The sequence below is a fragment of the Hirundo rustica genome, chromosome Z (assembly GCF_015227805.2).
Source record: "Hirundo rustica isolate bHirRus1 chromosome Z, bHirRus1.pri.v3, whole genome shotgun sequence".
Lineage (NCBI taxonomy): Eukaryota > Metazoa > Chordata > Aves > Passeriformes > Hirundinidae > Hirundo > Hirundo rustica.
In genome coordinates, this window is record NC_053488.1 from 31,859,097 (window position 1) to 31,874,191 (window position 15,095).

Consider the following 15,095-nt stretch of genomic DNA (forward strand, 5'->3'; position numbering starts at 1 on the left):
CAGCTGAGAAATGTATGTAAGCATAGGTACTCACATAAATATATGTAAGTACCTATGAAGTGACTACTTAAGCATTAACTGGTGTGCTGTTAGATATACATCACTCCTACAGTCATAACCTACGAGAAGAAACTGCTCAAAAACCTTACTGAATGCAGACTAAGATAAAGTAGTAATTTATCTTACTTCCAGCAGTTCATCTCCACTGAACAGCTTGCCACTTCGTCCAACTGGCCCTTCAGGTAAGATAGATCTGATGAAATGATGACCCACTGTAGCTTCAAGGCTTATCCCTAACCCACTGCTTTCACTAAATTTGTTAACCACAGCCACCTAAAATAAAATGAAGAAATGGTTACATTCGTCATTTTTGCAGCCAGATCTGTTAGTCTCCATTTCAATTTACATGCAATGAGGTCAAAATTTCAGAAGTGAGAAACCAGAAGTACTATCATGTGTAATGGGGACAGATAAAAACTGATTCTCACACGCCACTTTGGTATACACCAGTGGGAACTGCTTATGACAACAATGTATCTAATATCACATACTTCTGCAGACGCTACATCTATGACATGCAATTTTGCAGGATCTCCTAAACTGAGATACTACATATTTTCCCGTATCTACAGTATATGTTCTATGCATTATTTACATAATTATGTGAAGTCATTTATTCAGTACGTAGAATGAGAATGAAGTTTCAAGTTCTAGCAAATGAAGGGAGCTTTGTAGGTTTTTTTTTTTTTTTTTTTTTTTTTTTTTTTCCCCTCTAATACACATTTATCTTTATCCTCCTGGAACAAGAAAATCTGTGAAATGACAGCCATGGACAGAGTAATCTTACAAATCTGTTATGGTTTTGATAAAATATAGGAAAATACATATCTACATTCAAAGTCTAAAAATAATCTCAACATACCAAGGAGCCTATGTGTAATTTTCATAAATGAAGCAAAAAATACAATACAAATAAAATTCTACCTATATGTTGTCAACATAGTAGATGCACAGATAAAATAGATACACATTTAAGTATAGTAAACAAAATTTACCTACCACTATTTCATAATTCGAACCCATAATCCTCTGCCATTTTATCTTTGCAGCTGCTTCTTCTGTAGTAGTTAGCTGGAAATCTAAAATTTATATTTAAGTTTACTGTGACAAAGAATTAAAAAACCTAGTCAACTCCTAGAACTGATAAAGTATATGGAACATGCAAAATGACACAATCATTCCCATTCTCCTAAATATGACTAAAAACCTGGCATGTTTAGTCTCAGCAAGCTTGAGTTTACCAGAGCAAAAACTCACAAAGCAGTATTAAGATTCCAACCATGTATTTTGAACTAACTTTCCAACTAATTTCCAACTAACTGTATTTTGAAAGACATGAAGTTAAGTAAAATAGTTCGTTGTATGTGGCTGGGAAGAAAGGATACATACTAGCCTCAGAGTTGAGTCAGTTTTTTGCAAATTTTCAAGATAATGTGCAGAAAGGAAATGAAAAGGTTGCATTCAAGCCCTGTGCTAAATCAGACTACATGTGGGCTCATCAGACTGATTCAGGGGGATGGCTAAAATATGTAAAAATGTAAACTTCATACTGATCATTTTGGACAGACCCTGTACAGAGAATGTCCAAAATACACAGTCTGGAGGGGGGGGTTTATTATTTTTAAAACCACGAGCACAACTGTGAAAGATTTTTCTGAAACTGTAAGCCCTAGAGGTCAGTAACAATGCAAGTCCAAGCTCTTTGCTTTCCACAACCCCCGCCAGCCTCACATATATGCACGCATACAATGACATAAATTTTTAATAGATAAAAACCAGCAATGAACGTGGAAAGGAAGGAACGGGGAGAAGTACAGTGATCCAGTGACAAGCTAGGTAGCAAACAGTGGGAAATGTTCATTTGATTGAAGATTTATTTGCAGGTTTGAAAAACAGATAAATGCTTTTTTCCTGCTCATTTTCCCCTGATTCACATTGGCTAGACTTTGTGGCAGAAGCCAATAAAAAGCAGTATTTAGATACAACAGCCAGCACACAGTAGGTTTAACAGGATTTTACATATTTAAGGTCCGTTGTCCAGGCTATGTCTACAGTATCAAAATAAACTTCAAATCTGAATTCCCATCACAGGCAAAGACAAGAAACTTCATTACAAAGTTCTCAAGTCCCCCTAATTTTAGTAAGAACAGAAAATCACTAAGAGCCTCAGACAGTGCTTTAAGTCTAGTCATTGGTCAGAGACATTACTAAGTATAAAGTCAGATGATGCATGGCATTCAAATAGGACAATATTTTCCCCAAAGCCAAGACACAGCAGTATCTGAAGGATAGACATTAAAAAGAAATTCCTTCAGGTATCCAAGAAAATCAGAAAGCATGAATTCTGAAAAAATACATATTGCATAACATTTTCAGCTTCCTCTTTTACTCTGGAAACACAAAAATATTACACATCAACTTGACACATCAATTTATGTCTGAATCTGAAAAGCATATCATCGCACAGGACTTCTAAAATGTTGAACAGTATTCTAGGAGATAAAGCAGGAAAAAAATACCCAGTATAAAACAGGAATTTTGACAAAGATTATGAGAAAATTTGGAGAATATCAGTGTACCAGAATCAACTGAATTTCAGACATTATCAGAGAATACTGAATGAAACTAACACAAGCTCAAGAATTTGTGAAAAGGAAATTCATCAGAAGATGTATAACTGTAGCTGGGCAGCTACAGACAACTGGAAAGATAACTGGGAAAGGGAATGAAATTATTTTTTTCCTAGACTGGACTAAAAAGAGTATATATATGTAAAACTAGACTAGGAGAGGACTGAGCAATTAGCCAAAGCAGACTGCTTCATGTGACATCTTCAGCATATAATTATTTTCAGACACATACAGTAGTCCTGTTCCTATAACACATATGATTAAGAGCACATTAATAAATTTATGACTACTTTGACTTTCTAGTTCTACTTCAGCTAAAGAGCTTGCAGAAGATGGAAAGACACACAAAACCCCTGATCTTTGTTTAAGCACACCAAACTGCATTGTCACAGAATAAAATATTAAACTTTGAGAACCTGTTTCCTGTTGTTTCCTGTCATCTCCAGTATTTACTACACTGGCACTGCATGGCAGTGATGAGGATCCCTGTTCTGTTTCATTGTTGTCTGAAAAAAAGAAGAAATATTTTCAGCAATTTAGCTATATGTCGTAATATTCATCAAGTGTGTATTGGATTACATAACCTAAAAATGTGTATTCTATTTCATCGGTTGAAAGCTGGGTTTTGGGAGATGTTTTATCTTTCTCTCACCCCTCCAGAGGGGAGGGGGGCAGATGCCTTCTGATAATGGCCCAGCCATTAAAACCAGATAGGGCAATGTTTCTTATCTCTTTCACCACCCCTCCATCCTCCAGGGCGACATCTTCTGATAATGGGCCATTAGGGCCCACCAATGACATGACACATTCTGTCACCCCATTGGGAGATGCTCCACGCAGTGGGGGAGGAGCCAGCTGTTCCTAGCTAGATAAAAACTGGGACTGAAGGAAACTAGGTATCCAGTTTTATTGCTGGATTCCCAGAGGAAGACCAGACCCATCTTGTCACCACTGAACTTTGTACAGGACCATCTCTACTTCACAGAACCACATCTGTTACTCCAGGAGGACTTATTTAGACTGCTTCCAACACCCTGACCACCAGGGTGCCAGGTCATATCCCTGACTCTGTCAGGGGTTTTTTTCAGATTTTTGTTTGCTTTCTTGCTTGTTTATTTGTACTACTACATTTGTATTTTCCTTTTTTAATGTTCCTAGTAAAGAACTGTTACTCCTATTCCCATATCTTTGCATGAAAGCCCCTAATTAGAAAATTATAATAATTTGGAGGGAAGAGGGTTTACATTCTCCATTCCAAGGGAGGCTCTAGCTTTCCTTGGCAGACAATTGTCTTTCAAAACCAAGACAAACTGGGGCACCAACTCTATGGGGCACCAACCATCTCCTTCACTGGACTTCAGAGTACCCGTATTCCATTTGGTAAATGGAATCTGGCATGGGTGGCCCAGAAGAAACACCAGATTTCAAAGACATTGTCTTCTCTTAATGCTTTGCCTTCTCCAATGGAGAAGAGAATGCCTTTTTCCAATGGAAAAACAAACAAACAAAGATACAAACAAACAAAAACAACAAAACCCCCAGCATAACTCAGAACCTACATTTCTATGACTGAATGAAAATAAATATAAAATTCTTTAGCATTCTTGTATTAATTTCTTTTTATTTCATTTGTGCAATTCTCATGTAATTTCCTTTGTTCAATTTTCTTTGCGCAAAGCTGATGCTGAAAAAAAAATGCTTCAGCCTTGGAGACCTGCATACCTGGCACACTTTTCCTATGTAGAAAACCTCTCCTACCACCCAGTTCTGTTACGTATGTTGCTGCCTGTCAGATGTCTTGAACACCTGTTGGCTGGAGAAACAGCATTCTGAACACTTGATCTATACTTCTTGTTAAAGGTGGGAGTGAGAGGATAACATACAGGTAACATGCTACTGGCTCTTTGAAAATCTTGTGCGAGATGGGGATTAGGCCTCTGATTGATTATTTGTGACATACTTTCACTGACATCAAACTATAACGCAAGCAGCTGTTCTTCCCTTCCAGCCTCTGTGAAGCTATCTTGTATTCAAACACACTGACTTTCAAGATGTGGCACATATACTTAGTTAAGTGCAGAGTATGTAAGATAAACCTGCACTAATCTCATGTCATCAGCAGCAAAATTACTACTAGTCTTTGGCTTCTGAATGTTTTACATATGCATTGTCAGTACCCCATCAGCCCCTAAATACAAGCTATTCCTCTCAAACCTGTAGCTTGTAACATGCAAGAGTAAAAAGGGATGAAATTGATAATGTTCATTAAGAAGGGTCTTTCTTTGATTGCTTTTGAATGCAGCTCTCACTCTTGAGCATGAATAAAACACTTGCTGCCTTCTTACCATTCAAAGATTTGCAGGATCAAAGTCTCGAAGCAATTCAGCGAAAAGTGCAATGCAGGAAAGAATTTTCAATGCTCACTTTGAAAATGTAGCAAATAATACCACAGTGTCTAAAATATTAAATCAACCATAGTGGGCAAAATTTCACCCTCATGTACAGCAGCTCTGTCATCTGTAATAGCTACCCAGAATGAATCTGGCCCATTTTATTTCTAGTTTGCAATTGAGTAGAAAAATGTTTCAAGCCAACTTTACAGCAAAGACAGTTTTAATTACCTTTGGCTGTGGTATTATCCATTGTTTGGAATAGTAAGTCCTTTTCAACAAGAGCACTGAAGTCCTCCTGGGGTGGAATACGATTCTCCTGCTTAAGACCTCTTCTGATCAAAGTGAGCTGAACCGTTTGTCCTGTGTGCCGCAAAACATCAACTGCTTGCTGGTTAGTAAAACCCTGAAGATTTGTTCCATCCACCTGCAGGATTAAGCAGCTTTTCAGTTCACCCAGGGAGAAAAAGTTCAGGGCAAAACAATGCACTGAGCCCTCAGCATCTGTTAGCCTAAGCAAAGAGCAAGTGGAGGGGCAAGAAAAAACCTGCACAATTTTATGTCATTGGGTACGCTACGCACTCCCACTGGAGTACCCCAGAACTAGGTGACAACCAATACCACAGCAAAGAGAGGAGGAGCGCACACCATGGTGCTGCCAGGCAGATCTGCTCTGCAAGGTGGGAGAGGATTCAGCATGTGCTGTGAAGAGCATATTGTGCAGCCTGCCTGCTCAACAATTTCAGCCATCCCTACCTCTGAGGAGAAAATACTGGGTGAATAAACCAACACAGCCATGACGAGGAGTATTGGAGAGAGAAGAGTAAGGAGAGACACATCGATCCACTGTGGTAGAAACACCTACAGAGCACAGTCATTCGGAAGTCAAGTAAACTTAGATAGAGAGAAGTCTACTAATTGAACACATTGAAGTCCAGTTTCCAAACAGAATACTGCCACAACCAACCAGATGTTATCACTGGTTCATCGTTTTAATTGTTCAAAAAATAAAATTTTGGTCTTCTCTGTTTGAAACTATTTGATTATCTAATTAACTCAGTTTTTTTCTGAAATTCAAAACTTCGGCATTTCTCAATTCTATCCCATTGTCCCTAGTGCCCACCACATTTTATTCTTCTTCTCCCTGCAAACCCCATAATATCCTATTATTTCTACATCTATCCCACAGTGCCTTAAATTTCTCAAAAACGTCTTACAATACGATGCTCTTTAACTACTGTATTTGTTTCTGCCTATCTGCACAACACAAATATTTCATTATTTTAAGTCTTCCTAAATGAGGAATGAATCCCCTGGACCCTTAGTCATTTGTATCCTTCTCTGAAATTCTTCTAAATCTAAAGTAACTAAACATCAGGTGGGAGTATTTAATCTTTCCTCCACACTTAAACAAAACATACTTTAAAAATGTTTCTTATTCTTTTGTGTCTGAGATTACTCAAATATTTTTCTCCTGCAGCAGAAAAAAAAGACTTTGGAATAATCCATTTTAGCCATTTGTACTCAGAATGTAAGTCATTGTAAAAAATAATATATTCTTCCACAAACAAACATGCAGGCACTTCTGGAGAGAGACCAGAACCTGTTCTTAGTGCTATCATCACACAAATGCAAGGACAGATCTATGAGAGACACAAAAATGCACTCCATTCAGAACCTGATTTCCACCACAAAACCATCAGTTTATAGATGAAAATATGTTCATCTTTCTCTGAACACCAAAAACTTTATTGACACACTTTTAAAAATAATTTTGAATACAGTTGCCCAATTTGAATCGAACTGAAATTTCACACTTACTAAGCTCCTACTGGTATGGATATATACTGACATATTCTCACATACAATACAGACTTTTTTTTTTTAAGAAATACTATTTACATTACAAGTTACTAGAGTCAGAAAGCATGCGATGAGGTACTCTGTCAGAGAAGGTCTCAGAACTGCAACACTGATCCTAAGCATTTTAAACCAGTACTATATGAGCATTTCATTGCAACATAGAGAAGCAGAATCTTGTATACAAGCGACCTCACTTCTTCCTGTGTTTACTTACAACTATAATTTGATCTCCCACATGGATTCTGCCATCATGTTCAACAGCACTGCCTTTTGTAATGCTTTTCACAAAGATACCAGAAGGTTCTGGGATGAAAAAAACAGGGATAATTAAGTTAACTAATTTATTAAGAAACATTTAAATAATGCAACTAAAGGCACCAGTCAAAGCAGGGGAAAAATTATTATCTAAAAAAAAAAAAAAAAAAAAAAAAAAAAAAAAAAAAAAAAAAAAAGCAATCTCTAAGTAAAATAGTAAAAGAATCATAAAGAAAACAATGATTTAAGAAAAACATATATATTATTATCATCTTAAAGAATGAGCCAGATTAATGTCTGCTTGCATTGGATCTGATTTCATTCAAAACCTTACAATGTCAAATTCACAATTCTTGATGCAAAGCAAGAAATATTCTAACTTACTTTAATCTAAATGTTGAAAACAACATAGATGACAAACATATCTCTGACTTTTGCCAGATTTGGACAGAAAATTCAGCTTGACTACACTAATCCAGTAATACCTGAACTTTCTGTCCAAATCTGGCAAAAGTCATATTTACATATTTAATAAGTTTAAGAAAATGCATGTTTGGGTTACCAAATTGAGAAACTTATAAGCAAATAGGACTACAATTTACATTTGAACCAGTTTTTTACTGCAGTTATTACTATTTGATAAAAAGGTCACAAGGTTTTAAAAACCTCAACAAAACAACAAAATTAAACAACCCCCCTCACCAAAACAGAAAAATTTTAGTTACTAACTAGTTACCACTTTTGAAATAGAAAATGAAAGTAATATATAGAAAACACCTACAGAAGTTTACAGCTTACTGAAAGAAAGCATTTCAAGAAAACACACTTGTCTTTGAAACAAATTCAGGAGCTCAATAAAGTGAAAATATATGGAGTTCCTACATGCACATTTTGCACAGCTAACATGAAATCAGGAAAAATAACAGCATAAACTGGCATGAAATCACTCTGACAGTCTCAGGCCTGTAACACTGGTATCACAAATCTTAACAGCATCTGCTTTCTCTCAACAAATGTTCTCACTGTTGCATGAATATGCTTGATGTGAAGATACTCCACTTTTAAATGCATTTTCAAAGCTTCACAGACTTTGCAAAATATGACAAAAGTTATAAGGAGGTTTAATGACTCAATTCAGCTTAGGAAAAATAAGATTACATATATATTCAAGTCATGTCCTTGACAAGTCTCTCTTTTCCTGGGTTTTGGGGGGTTTTTTGTTTGTTTTGTTTTGGCTGCTTTTTTTTTTTTTTTTTTTTTTTTTTTTTTGGTTTGGTTTGGTTTGGTTTTGCTTTTGGTGGTGGTGGTGTTTTTGTTGTTGTTGTTGGGGTTTTTTTTTGGGGGGGGCAGGGATTGTGGGCAGGGAGATGGCTGGAATTAATTGGAGTTTTTTAAGAAGTTGTTTGCCCAGGTTTTGTGCATAATTAATGAAAAAAATAATACATGGCTGTTCCTCCTAACTTCCAGGCATTCTTATACCCTGTAACATGAGAAGCTATTTGTCATTCACAAAAAATTCAGCCATGCTATTTGTTGTCCAGTAGTTTTATTGCTTCTTCTCTGACAGCAAAGTTGTTCTGTAACTGTTATGTCACAAAATCGAGTTACCTATCTAGTTCCAGACACAAGAATATTCTCTAACATGGTTACATGCAGCACAGTAATTTCAAATTGAAGACCAGTGATATTCAAACACTAAATCAGTTAAAATATGCTTTCAGATCTATACATGTTCTGCATCTTAATTTGTCTTTCGAAGATTTAACTGGAAGCTGCTAATGAGTGGGCTTCCACAAACTTTGACTATCTGGTTCTGTGGAAGTCCAGCCTTTTCTAATAAAAAAAAGTTATAGCTATAAACTGCCAAAAATATGGAATGTACATATCCATACAGTTTTTGAACTAGAAACATGTGGATACAGCTCTTTGAGAAGATTTATGACACATTCAACAGACATCCATTCCTAGCAATACTGAATTTGCCAAATTTCCTCTAATGAGGCCTAACAGAGTTGTGGAATTTTTTTGTGAAAAAAATAGTGGAAATTACAAAGTAAAAATAAGCAACCATCCATGAACTTTTCTGCATTATTTATTTAAATAAACTTATTCCTTTTCTGCCACAGCCCACAGGTGAAGAAACATTTATTACATCCAGAAGTCAGTAAAGAATTCACAATGGGATAGCAGCATTATACACATTGTTTAAAAATTAATAACAATCTCTTAAAATTAATAACAATCTCTTAAAACTACTCAGAATGCTACTGTGTTGCCTTGTAAGAAGGCTACTTATAACAAAAACGGCTCAGCCTATTTTACCATTGCTTTTCAAAAACACGTAAGCACAAGTTTAGCCAAAAGTCAAGATAAAAACTGATTTAAAAATACTGAGGTGGGATTTTATAATAATATTGATTGCTTTTATTCTGAACATCCTTTTTACAAAAGGAAAACAATTATTTTTCCTTTACAAATTTCAAATAGATTTTAGATGGTTAAGAGAAGGTTAAGAGGTTTAGATTCTTTAAGAGAAAAAATTAAGTTTTTGATGCACATATACCATAGTATGCAACAGACTGCATAATGAAAGTGCAGGAATCAACAATTACCTGACGTTTTGTCTCCAATGTAACCAGCAATAGTTATTCCTAAACCCTGGTTGTTTTTAGTGAGTTCAACATTAAATTTCTCCCCATCTTCACAGCTATCAACAGAAGCATCGTACTAAAAAGAAAAGGAGGGTTAGAAAAGAAGCTTTTTTTTTCTTTAAAGATTCACCACATTCTTTAGTGTCAGTAACATGTAAAATTAGACACAAACACAGAAAAAAGTAAGTATGAAATTTGCTTCTGTTCCTATTTGCTCTGCATCAGAGAGGCAAGAAATAGATAACATTCCTCATGGTAAAGCAATGAAGGGCAGGTCATGATCTCCTCACCCCACTGTTCTGCGATATTACATTTAACCTATCAAATCATTATTTAATGACAAAAATGACTGGTGAAATTTGTACAAATTGAACAATTAATTTCTTGTACAGTAAGTTACATATATATGTATATGAAGCTTGCTGCCTTTCTGGGACCTCCTCAGAAAGTTTTAGACTGCTGTGTTATTAAAAAGAAAAAAAAACCCTGCCCAAATTGTATTTTGCATTCTATTTGTCTAAATTTTTGTTACTTTTTAAAACTTGCAAGTTTTAAATATGCTAAAAGCTATCACTAATCAGGCAAGTACTTTTCTTGCTTTTGAAGGACTTCAAAATTTTGTTTCAGCACATAGCAATTATACTTCCAGCTAGCTAAATAATTACAATCTTCATTAATACCTGCTATAACTCCGAATTTCAATAACTATGGATTTTGGAGTTATTTAATCACTTGCTGTTAATGAAAGTGGAATACATATTAAAATCCTATTTTAATTATAGGGGATTTGTATTAAAAACTTTTATTCTATCCCTTCTGCATGCCAAATAGTGGTGTGGGTTTTTTTGTTGTTTTTTTTTTTTTCCTGAGTGCCCACAAGGCAACCAGGCAGATACTTAACTAAACCCAGTTTGACTAGGTAAGTATGTGCCAAAAAAGATGTCAGGAAAGCTATAATGTTACTTGCCAGAAGATAATCTGAACAAGCTCTTTATCCAAGCAACATAAGCACAAGAAAAATAAATTTCTAATGCATTAATCATCCATCTGATTGAAAATACAGGATTATTTTGGCCACAGGTAATGCCACTAAAAAATGATCCAATTCCTATAGCCTTAAGAACTTTTACAGGACAGACATCTGCAGGTAACATGACAAGAAGTGCCCATTTTGCAAAGCCATTCTGGTCTCAACAATAGCTTTAAAGAGAATCATGAAGACTCCACCCACACTGTAACTGATGGAAGGAAAAAAAAAAAAAAGAGCAAAACAAACCAAAACAAAACTAACTAAAAAAATCAAGCTGTTTGAATTATCATCTTCACTCCAGGCCCAAAACAATGAGTTTTGCATGACTGTTAACAGGATGCTCCATCCAAGAGTGTGACTTTGTGGAGGCAGGAGCAGTTTAAAAACAGCCTGCCTCCTGCCAGGAGAGAAGTACCAGGAAAGAGGTATTGGAAAGTATGGAAATTGGGAAGGTGGTAAAAACCTCAAATTGTGCCCCTTTGCTGCTTTGAGCTATTTTGACAGTACTAGAAATTGTATATGAACTGCAGATACATCTTATATCGTTGCATCACATAACCTCAGAAAGGCAAATACTGCAGAAATATACATAGATTAAATCATCAAATTCAGCTTTTATTTTGAGTGAAGCATTTCATTTCAAGTAATATTAAGGCTAAATATCAATCCCTTTATCTAAAATGCAGAAAGGTTTTACATCTCTGAGTGATGTAAAGACACAAAGTACCAGCTCGTCTCTTGTCTTCCATGCTCAGAAGTCTTCATGTTAAGATTAATTTTCTTTGCCTTATAGCCACTAAACAGGGGATGAATATGTGTTAGGTTTTCACAGATATCACTACAATGGACAGAGACAAAATGCTGGTATCACCATCATAAATTGTTACATAACAATCTGTCTTAGATTGCAATGAACTATGTAACCAAAAGTTTGTATATTATTACCATCTGTTAGAACTAGGTGGGGCAGTGTTCTTTATCTTCCACAACCTATCCTCTCTCCAGGGGGATATCTGCTGTTAAATGGGCCATTGAGTGTCACTGCATGACTGAAAAAATTACATCATCCCCCTGTGAGATGCTCCACCCAGGGGGAGAAGCCCAGCATTCCTACCTGGATATAATCTGAGATTTGAACCCCACAGGCAGCCTTTTTCTAGTGCATTCCCAGAGGAAGACCAGACCCATCTACACCACCACTGGACCTTCAGAGGAAAATTACACCCTTCTACAGGATCACTATTTCAACACAAACACATCTGTCACTCCAGGAGGACTTGATAGGTCTGCTGCCAGCACCCTGACTAACAGAGTGTCAGGTTGTATCTGACTCTGTCAGTATTTTTGTGCTACTGCATTTTAATTTTCCTATTAAATTGTAGTTCTGACTTGGCTTCTCCCACTTGTTTGCTTTCAAACCAGCACATAATCATGCATAAATTGCAAGGACTTTTTCTCTTCTGATGTGACTTGTCTCAAATCTACATTGCAAGTGAAAAAAATGTGAAGAAAAACAACAGGAAAATGTAAAACAAAACCTTCTATCTAGGAGTAGGCTCAAAACCAAACTTTTTCTTCTCCCATTAATTTACTTCACATATTCACATTTAAATGTATCTGGTCATAGCCATATGTGGCAAAACAGTGCTGCTTCTGACTCCCATGAAACCAGATTTGTTACACTCAAATTACCTATTTTGTAGAGGGTTTGAGCTGAAAAGCATTTTTTTAAATGGCTGACAGTTTTAGGGGAGTAACAATACAAAGTGCAATCATCAGCAGGGGAGTAAGGGTAGCAGCTGGCTTATTTTTCTTTTAGAAAACTTCTAGCAAATGAGCAATGACAGGTGATGTAGGAAATGATTAGCATCTCCATGCCAGTTGGTACAGAGAGAAAAGTTCTGATGATCAGATGAAATTATATGGAAAGAAAAAGGGAAGGCAGACAAACGCTAGAGTCAACTAGTTCTGTCCTGAAGAGAAGACTGCATTGCCTCATCTGTCCCAATGTAATAACATACCATTTCAAGGAGCCCAGAACAAGCTGTTAATCAGATTATATTTATGGAAGTCATAAACCTTAATCCTAAAGTCTTCAAGAATACAGTTCCTTGCACTATGGACTCATTAAATTCTCCCAGACTCTCAGATGAGAATAGTGCTAATGGGAAAGAAAATCCTAGCTTTTGAGAACATAAACACAAAAGACATTCAAATAACAGTTAAAAAGAAAGGAAGTTTGCAACGGGTTGTAAACATGTTCACTGTTGCTTACCTGTTTCTCAGGTGTAGGGGTGGGTACTGGTGTACCTGGAGGAACTGCTGGTAGAAGTGGCTCCTCAACAGGACCTCTTGCAATTACCAGTTTCACTCTATTTCCACACTGCCTTAGAACTTGTGCCACCTGCTCACTGCTCATTCCAGCTAGGTCTGTATCACCAATTTTCAAGATGTGGTCTCCACTACACAATCTTCCATGCTAAAGGAAAAATAATGATGAAGCAATGCCATTTCTCCCATGTACCACACAATTAGGAAAAAAGCACATAGCTTTAGTCACTTCTAAGACATTTGAATCAGGTGACTTTTTCTGGATGCCAAGTCAATAATCTGATAACACGGAGAAGAAAAGAAGGTTGCCTAATGGCACACGAATTTCACTAGGAATTTCCCCAGAAATATCCAGGAGATCCTTTTTCAAAACGTCACCCAAGCACAGAGAAAAAAAATGTAGCTACGGTTACTCCTACGGGTACTTAACAACTGCATGTAGACTGCAGAACTTTGGGTTTTATTTTCAAGCATACTTCCCAAAAAACAGCATACGCATATTCAGCTTTGCACTGATACTAAAAACTAGTAGTAGTAGTTGTAGTAACAGGATTAACCATGACTTCAAATTAAAATTAATTTCTCTCTTCCTGTGATCCAGTTATCTAAATTGCTTTACACTGGTTTAGTCTCTTACTGATTTACCTTTAATTAAGAAAAAACCTTCACATGAATTTAGGCCATATGATGAGTGTTACAGAGACAGGTTTGTAAAAGGATCTACCTGTTTAGGGGAAAGAGGACATCAGTAAATCCTGTCCATGCCCTGTTATCAGGCCACTACCACTATTGCTGGAAGACTGACTAGCCTCTGTACCTATTTAATCTTTGACCATCATTAATGCAGCCCTAGATAGCTGTCCAATGAACTTGAAATGAGCTGTGATAACCAAATTCAATTCACATGAGCCCTTCAAGACAAGCCTGTGTCTTGAAGAAGACATGTAAAGCCACATACCTGCTCCAAGCTTCAGTAAGCTCACCAGAGAAAAGCAGATGCTCTCAACAGTTAGGGCACAGCAAATCAATCTTTGGAGCCCCCACCACCCCTGATTACAACCAGTACACTCATGAAAGAATTGAGACTTTAAATGCACAAAACATATATGAAAATGTGATTTAGAGCCTAATCCAACTTGAACATTCAAATGCAGAGACTCCTGCACTAAACACATCTTTACAGAGGAAAAAATTCAGCAACTACCATATCTTTTTTTACATTTGTTTGGATAAAAACTACCACTAGTTGGTCTGATCATAAAACTTCACACCTTACTGAACAGTAACAGAGAGGTAGGTTGAATTTACCTGATCAGCCACCCCTCCTGGAAGGATGGTTTTGACAATCACTCCAGTTGACTTTCCTCCCACTATCCCAAATCCCAGACCTGAGCCATCATTCACCAACTCTATGGTCTCCACATGCTGCCAGTGAATCTAAAAGGAATACACATAAGCTTGCAAATTATTAAAAACATAGAATCATAAATTTGTTCAGGTGTAAAAAGACCTTTAAGATTATCAAGTCAAACCATTAATTATGTATAAGAATTTGCAAGTTATTTTCACTTATTTCTTGAGTATGTTTTAAATAATGGTAAGTTGGAGGAAAATGGACATGTAATACCTTTTTAACAATTGTAATTAGGTGTGATATTACATAATATTTAATCGGTAAATTACTAATTGTCTAACAGGTGGAGAATTGTTATACCAGAGTGTCACCCTGGGTTTTTTGAGTTTTTTTAAAGCCTTCTACTTGTTCATCAGATGGAGTCAGTTTCTTTAGTTTCTGCACAATATTAGGAGCAGTTTTCGCTTTTCTCACACATGGGAACATAAAAAACCCTTTTATTTATCATTCCTTGTCTTTTGTTTACATATT

General features: G+C 36.3%; 1 protein-coding gene across 15 annotated transcripts in view; it reads right to left on the reverse strand.

The window, feature by feature from the left end:
* Positions 1-15,095, reverse strand: part of MPDZ (multiple PDZ domain crumbs cell polarity complex component) — a 111,648-nt gene that overhangs the window by 62,085 nt on the left and 34,468 nt on the right. For 14 of the 15 annotated variants that reach the window (XM_040089525.2, XM_040089524.2, XM_040089526.2 and 11 more), the window contains 8 exons: positions 14,519-14,647; positions 13,155-13,358; positions 9,811-9,925; positions 7,158-7,246; positions 5,312-5,507; positions 3,107-3,196; positions 1,060-1,139; positions 187-333 (listed from right to left, as the gene is read on the reverse strand). In XM_040089525.2, coding sequence (XP_039945459.1) covers positions 187-333; positions 1,060-1,139; positions 3,107-3,196; positions 5,312-5,507; positions 7,158-7,246; positions 9,811-9,925; positions 13,155-13,358; positions 14,519-14,647 — 1,050 coding nt within the window. The remainder of the gene's footprint in view (positions 1-186; positions 334-1,059; positions 1,140-3,106; positions 3,197-5,311; positions 5,508-7,157; positions 7,247-9,810; positions 9,926-13,154; positions 13,359-14,518; positions 14,648-15,095) is intronic. The other variant, XM_058423991.1, reaches the window with a different exon arrangement.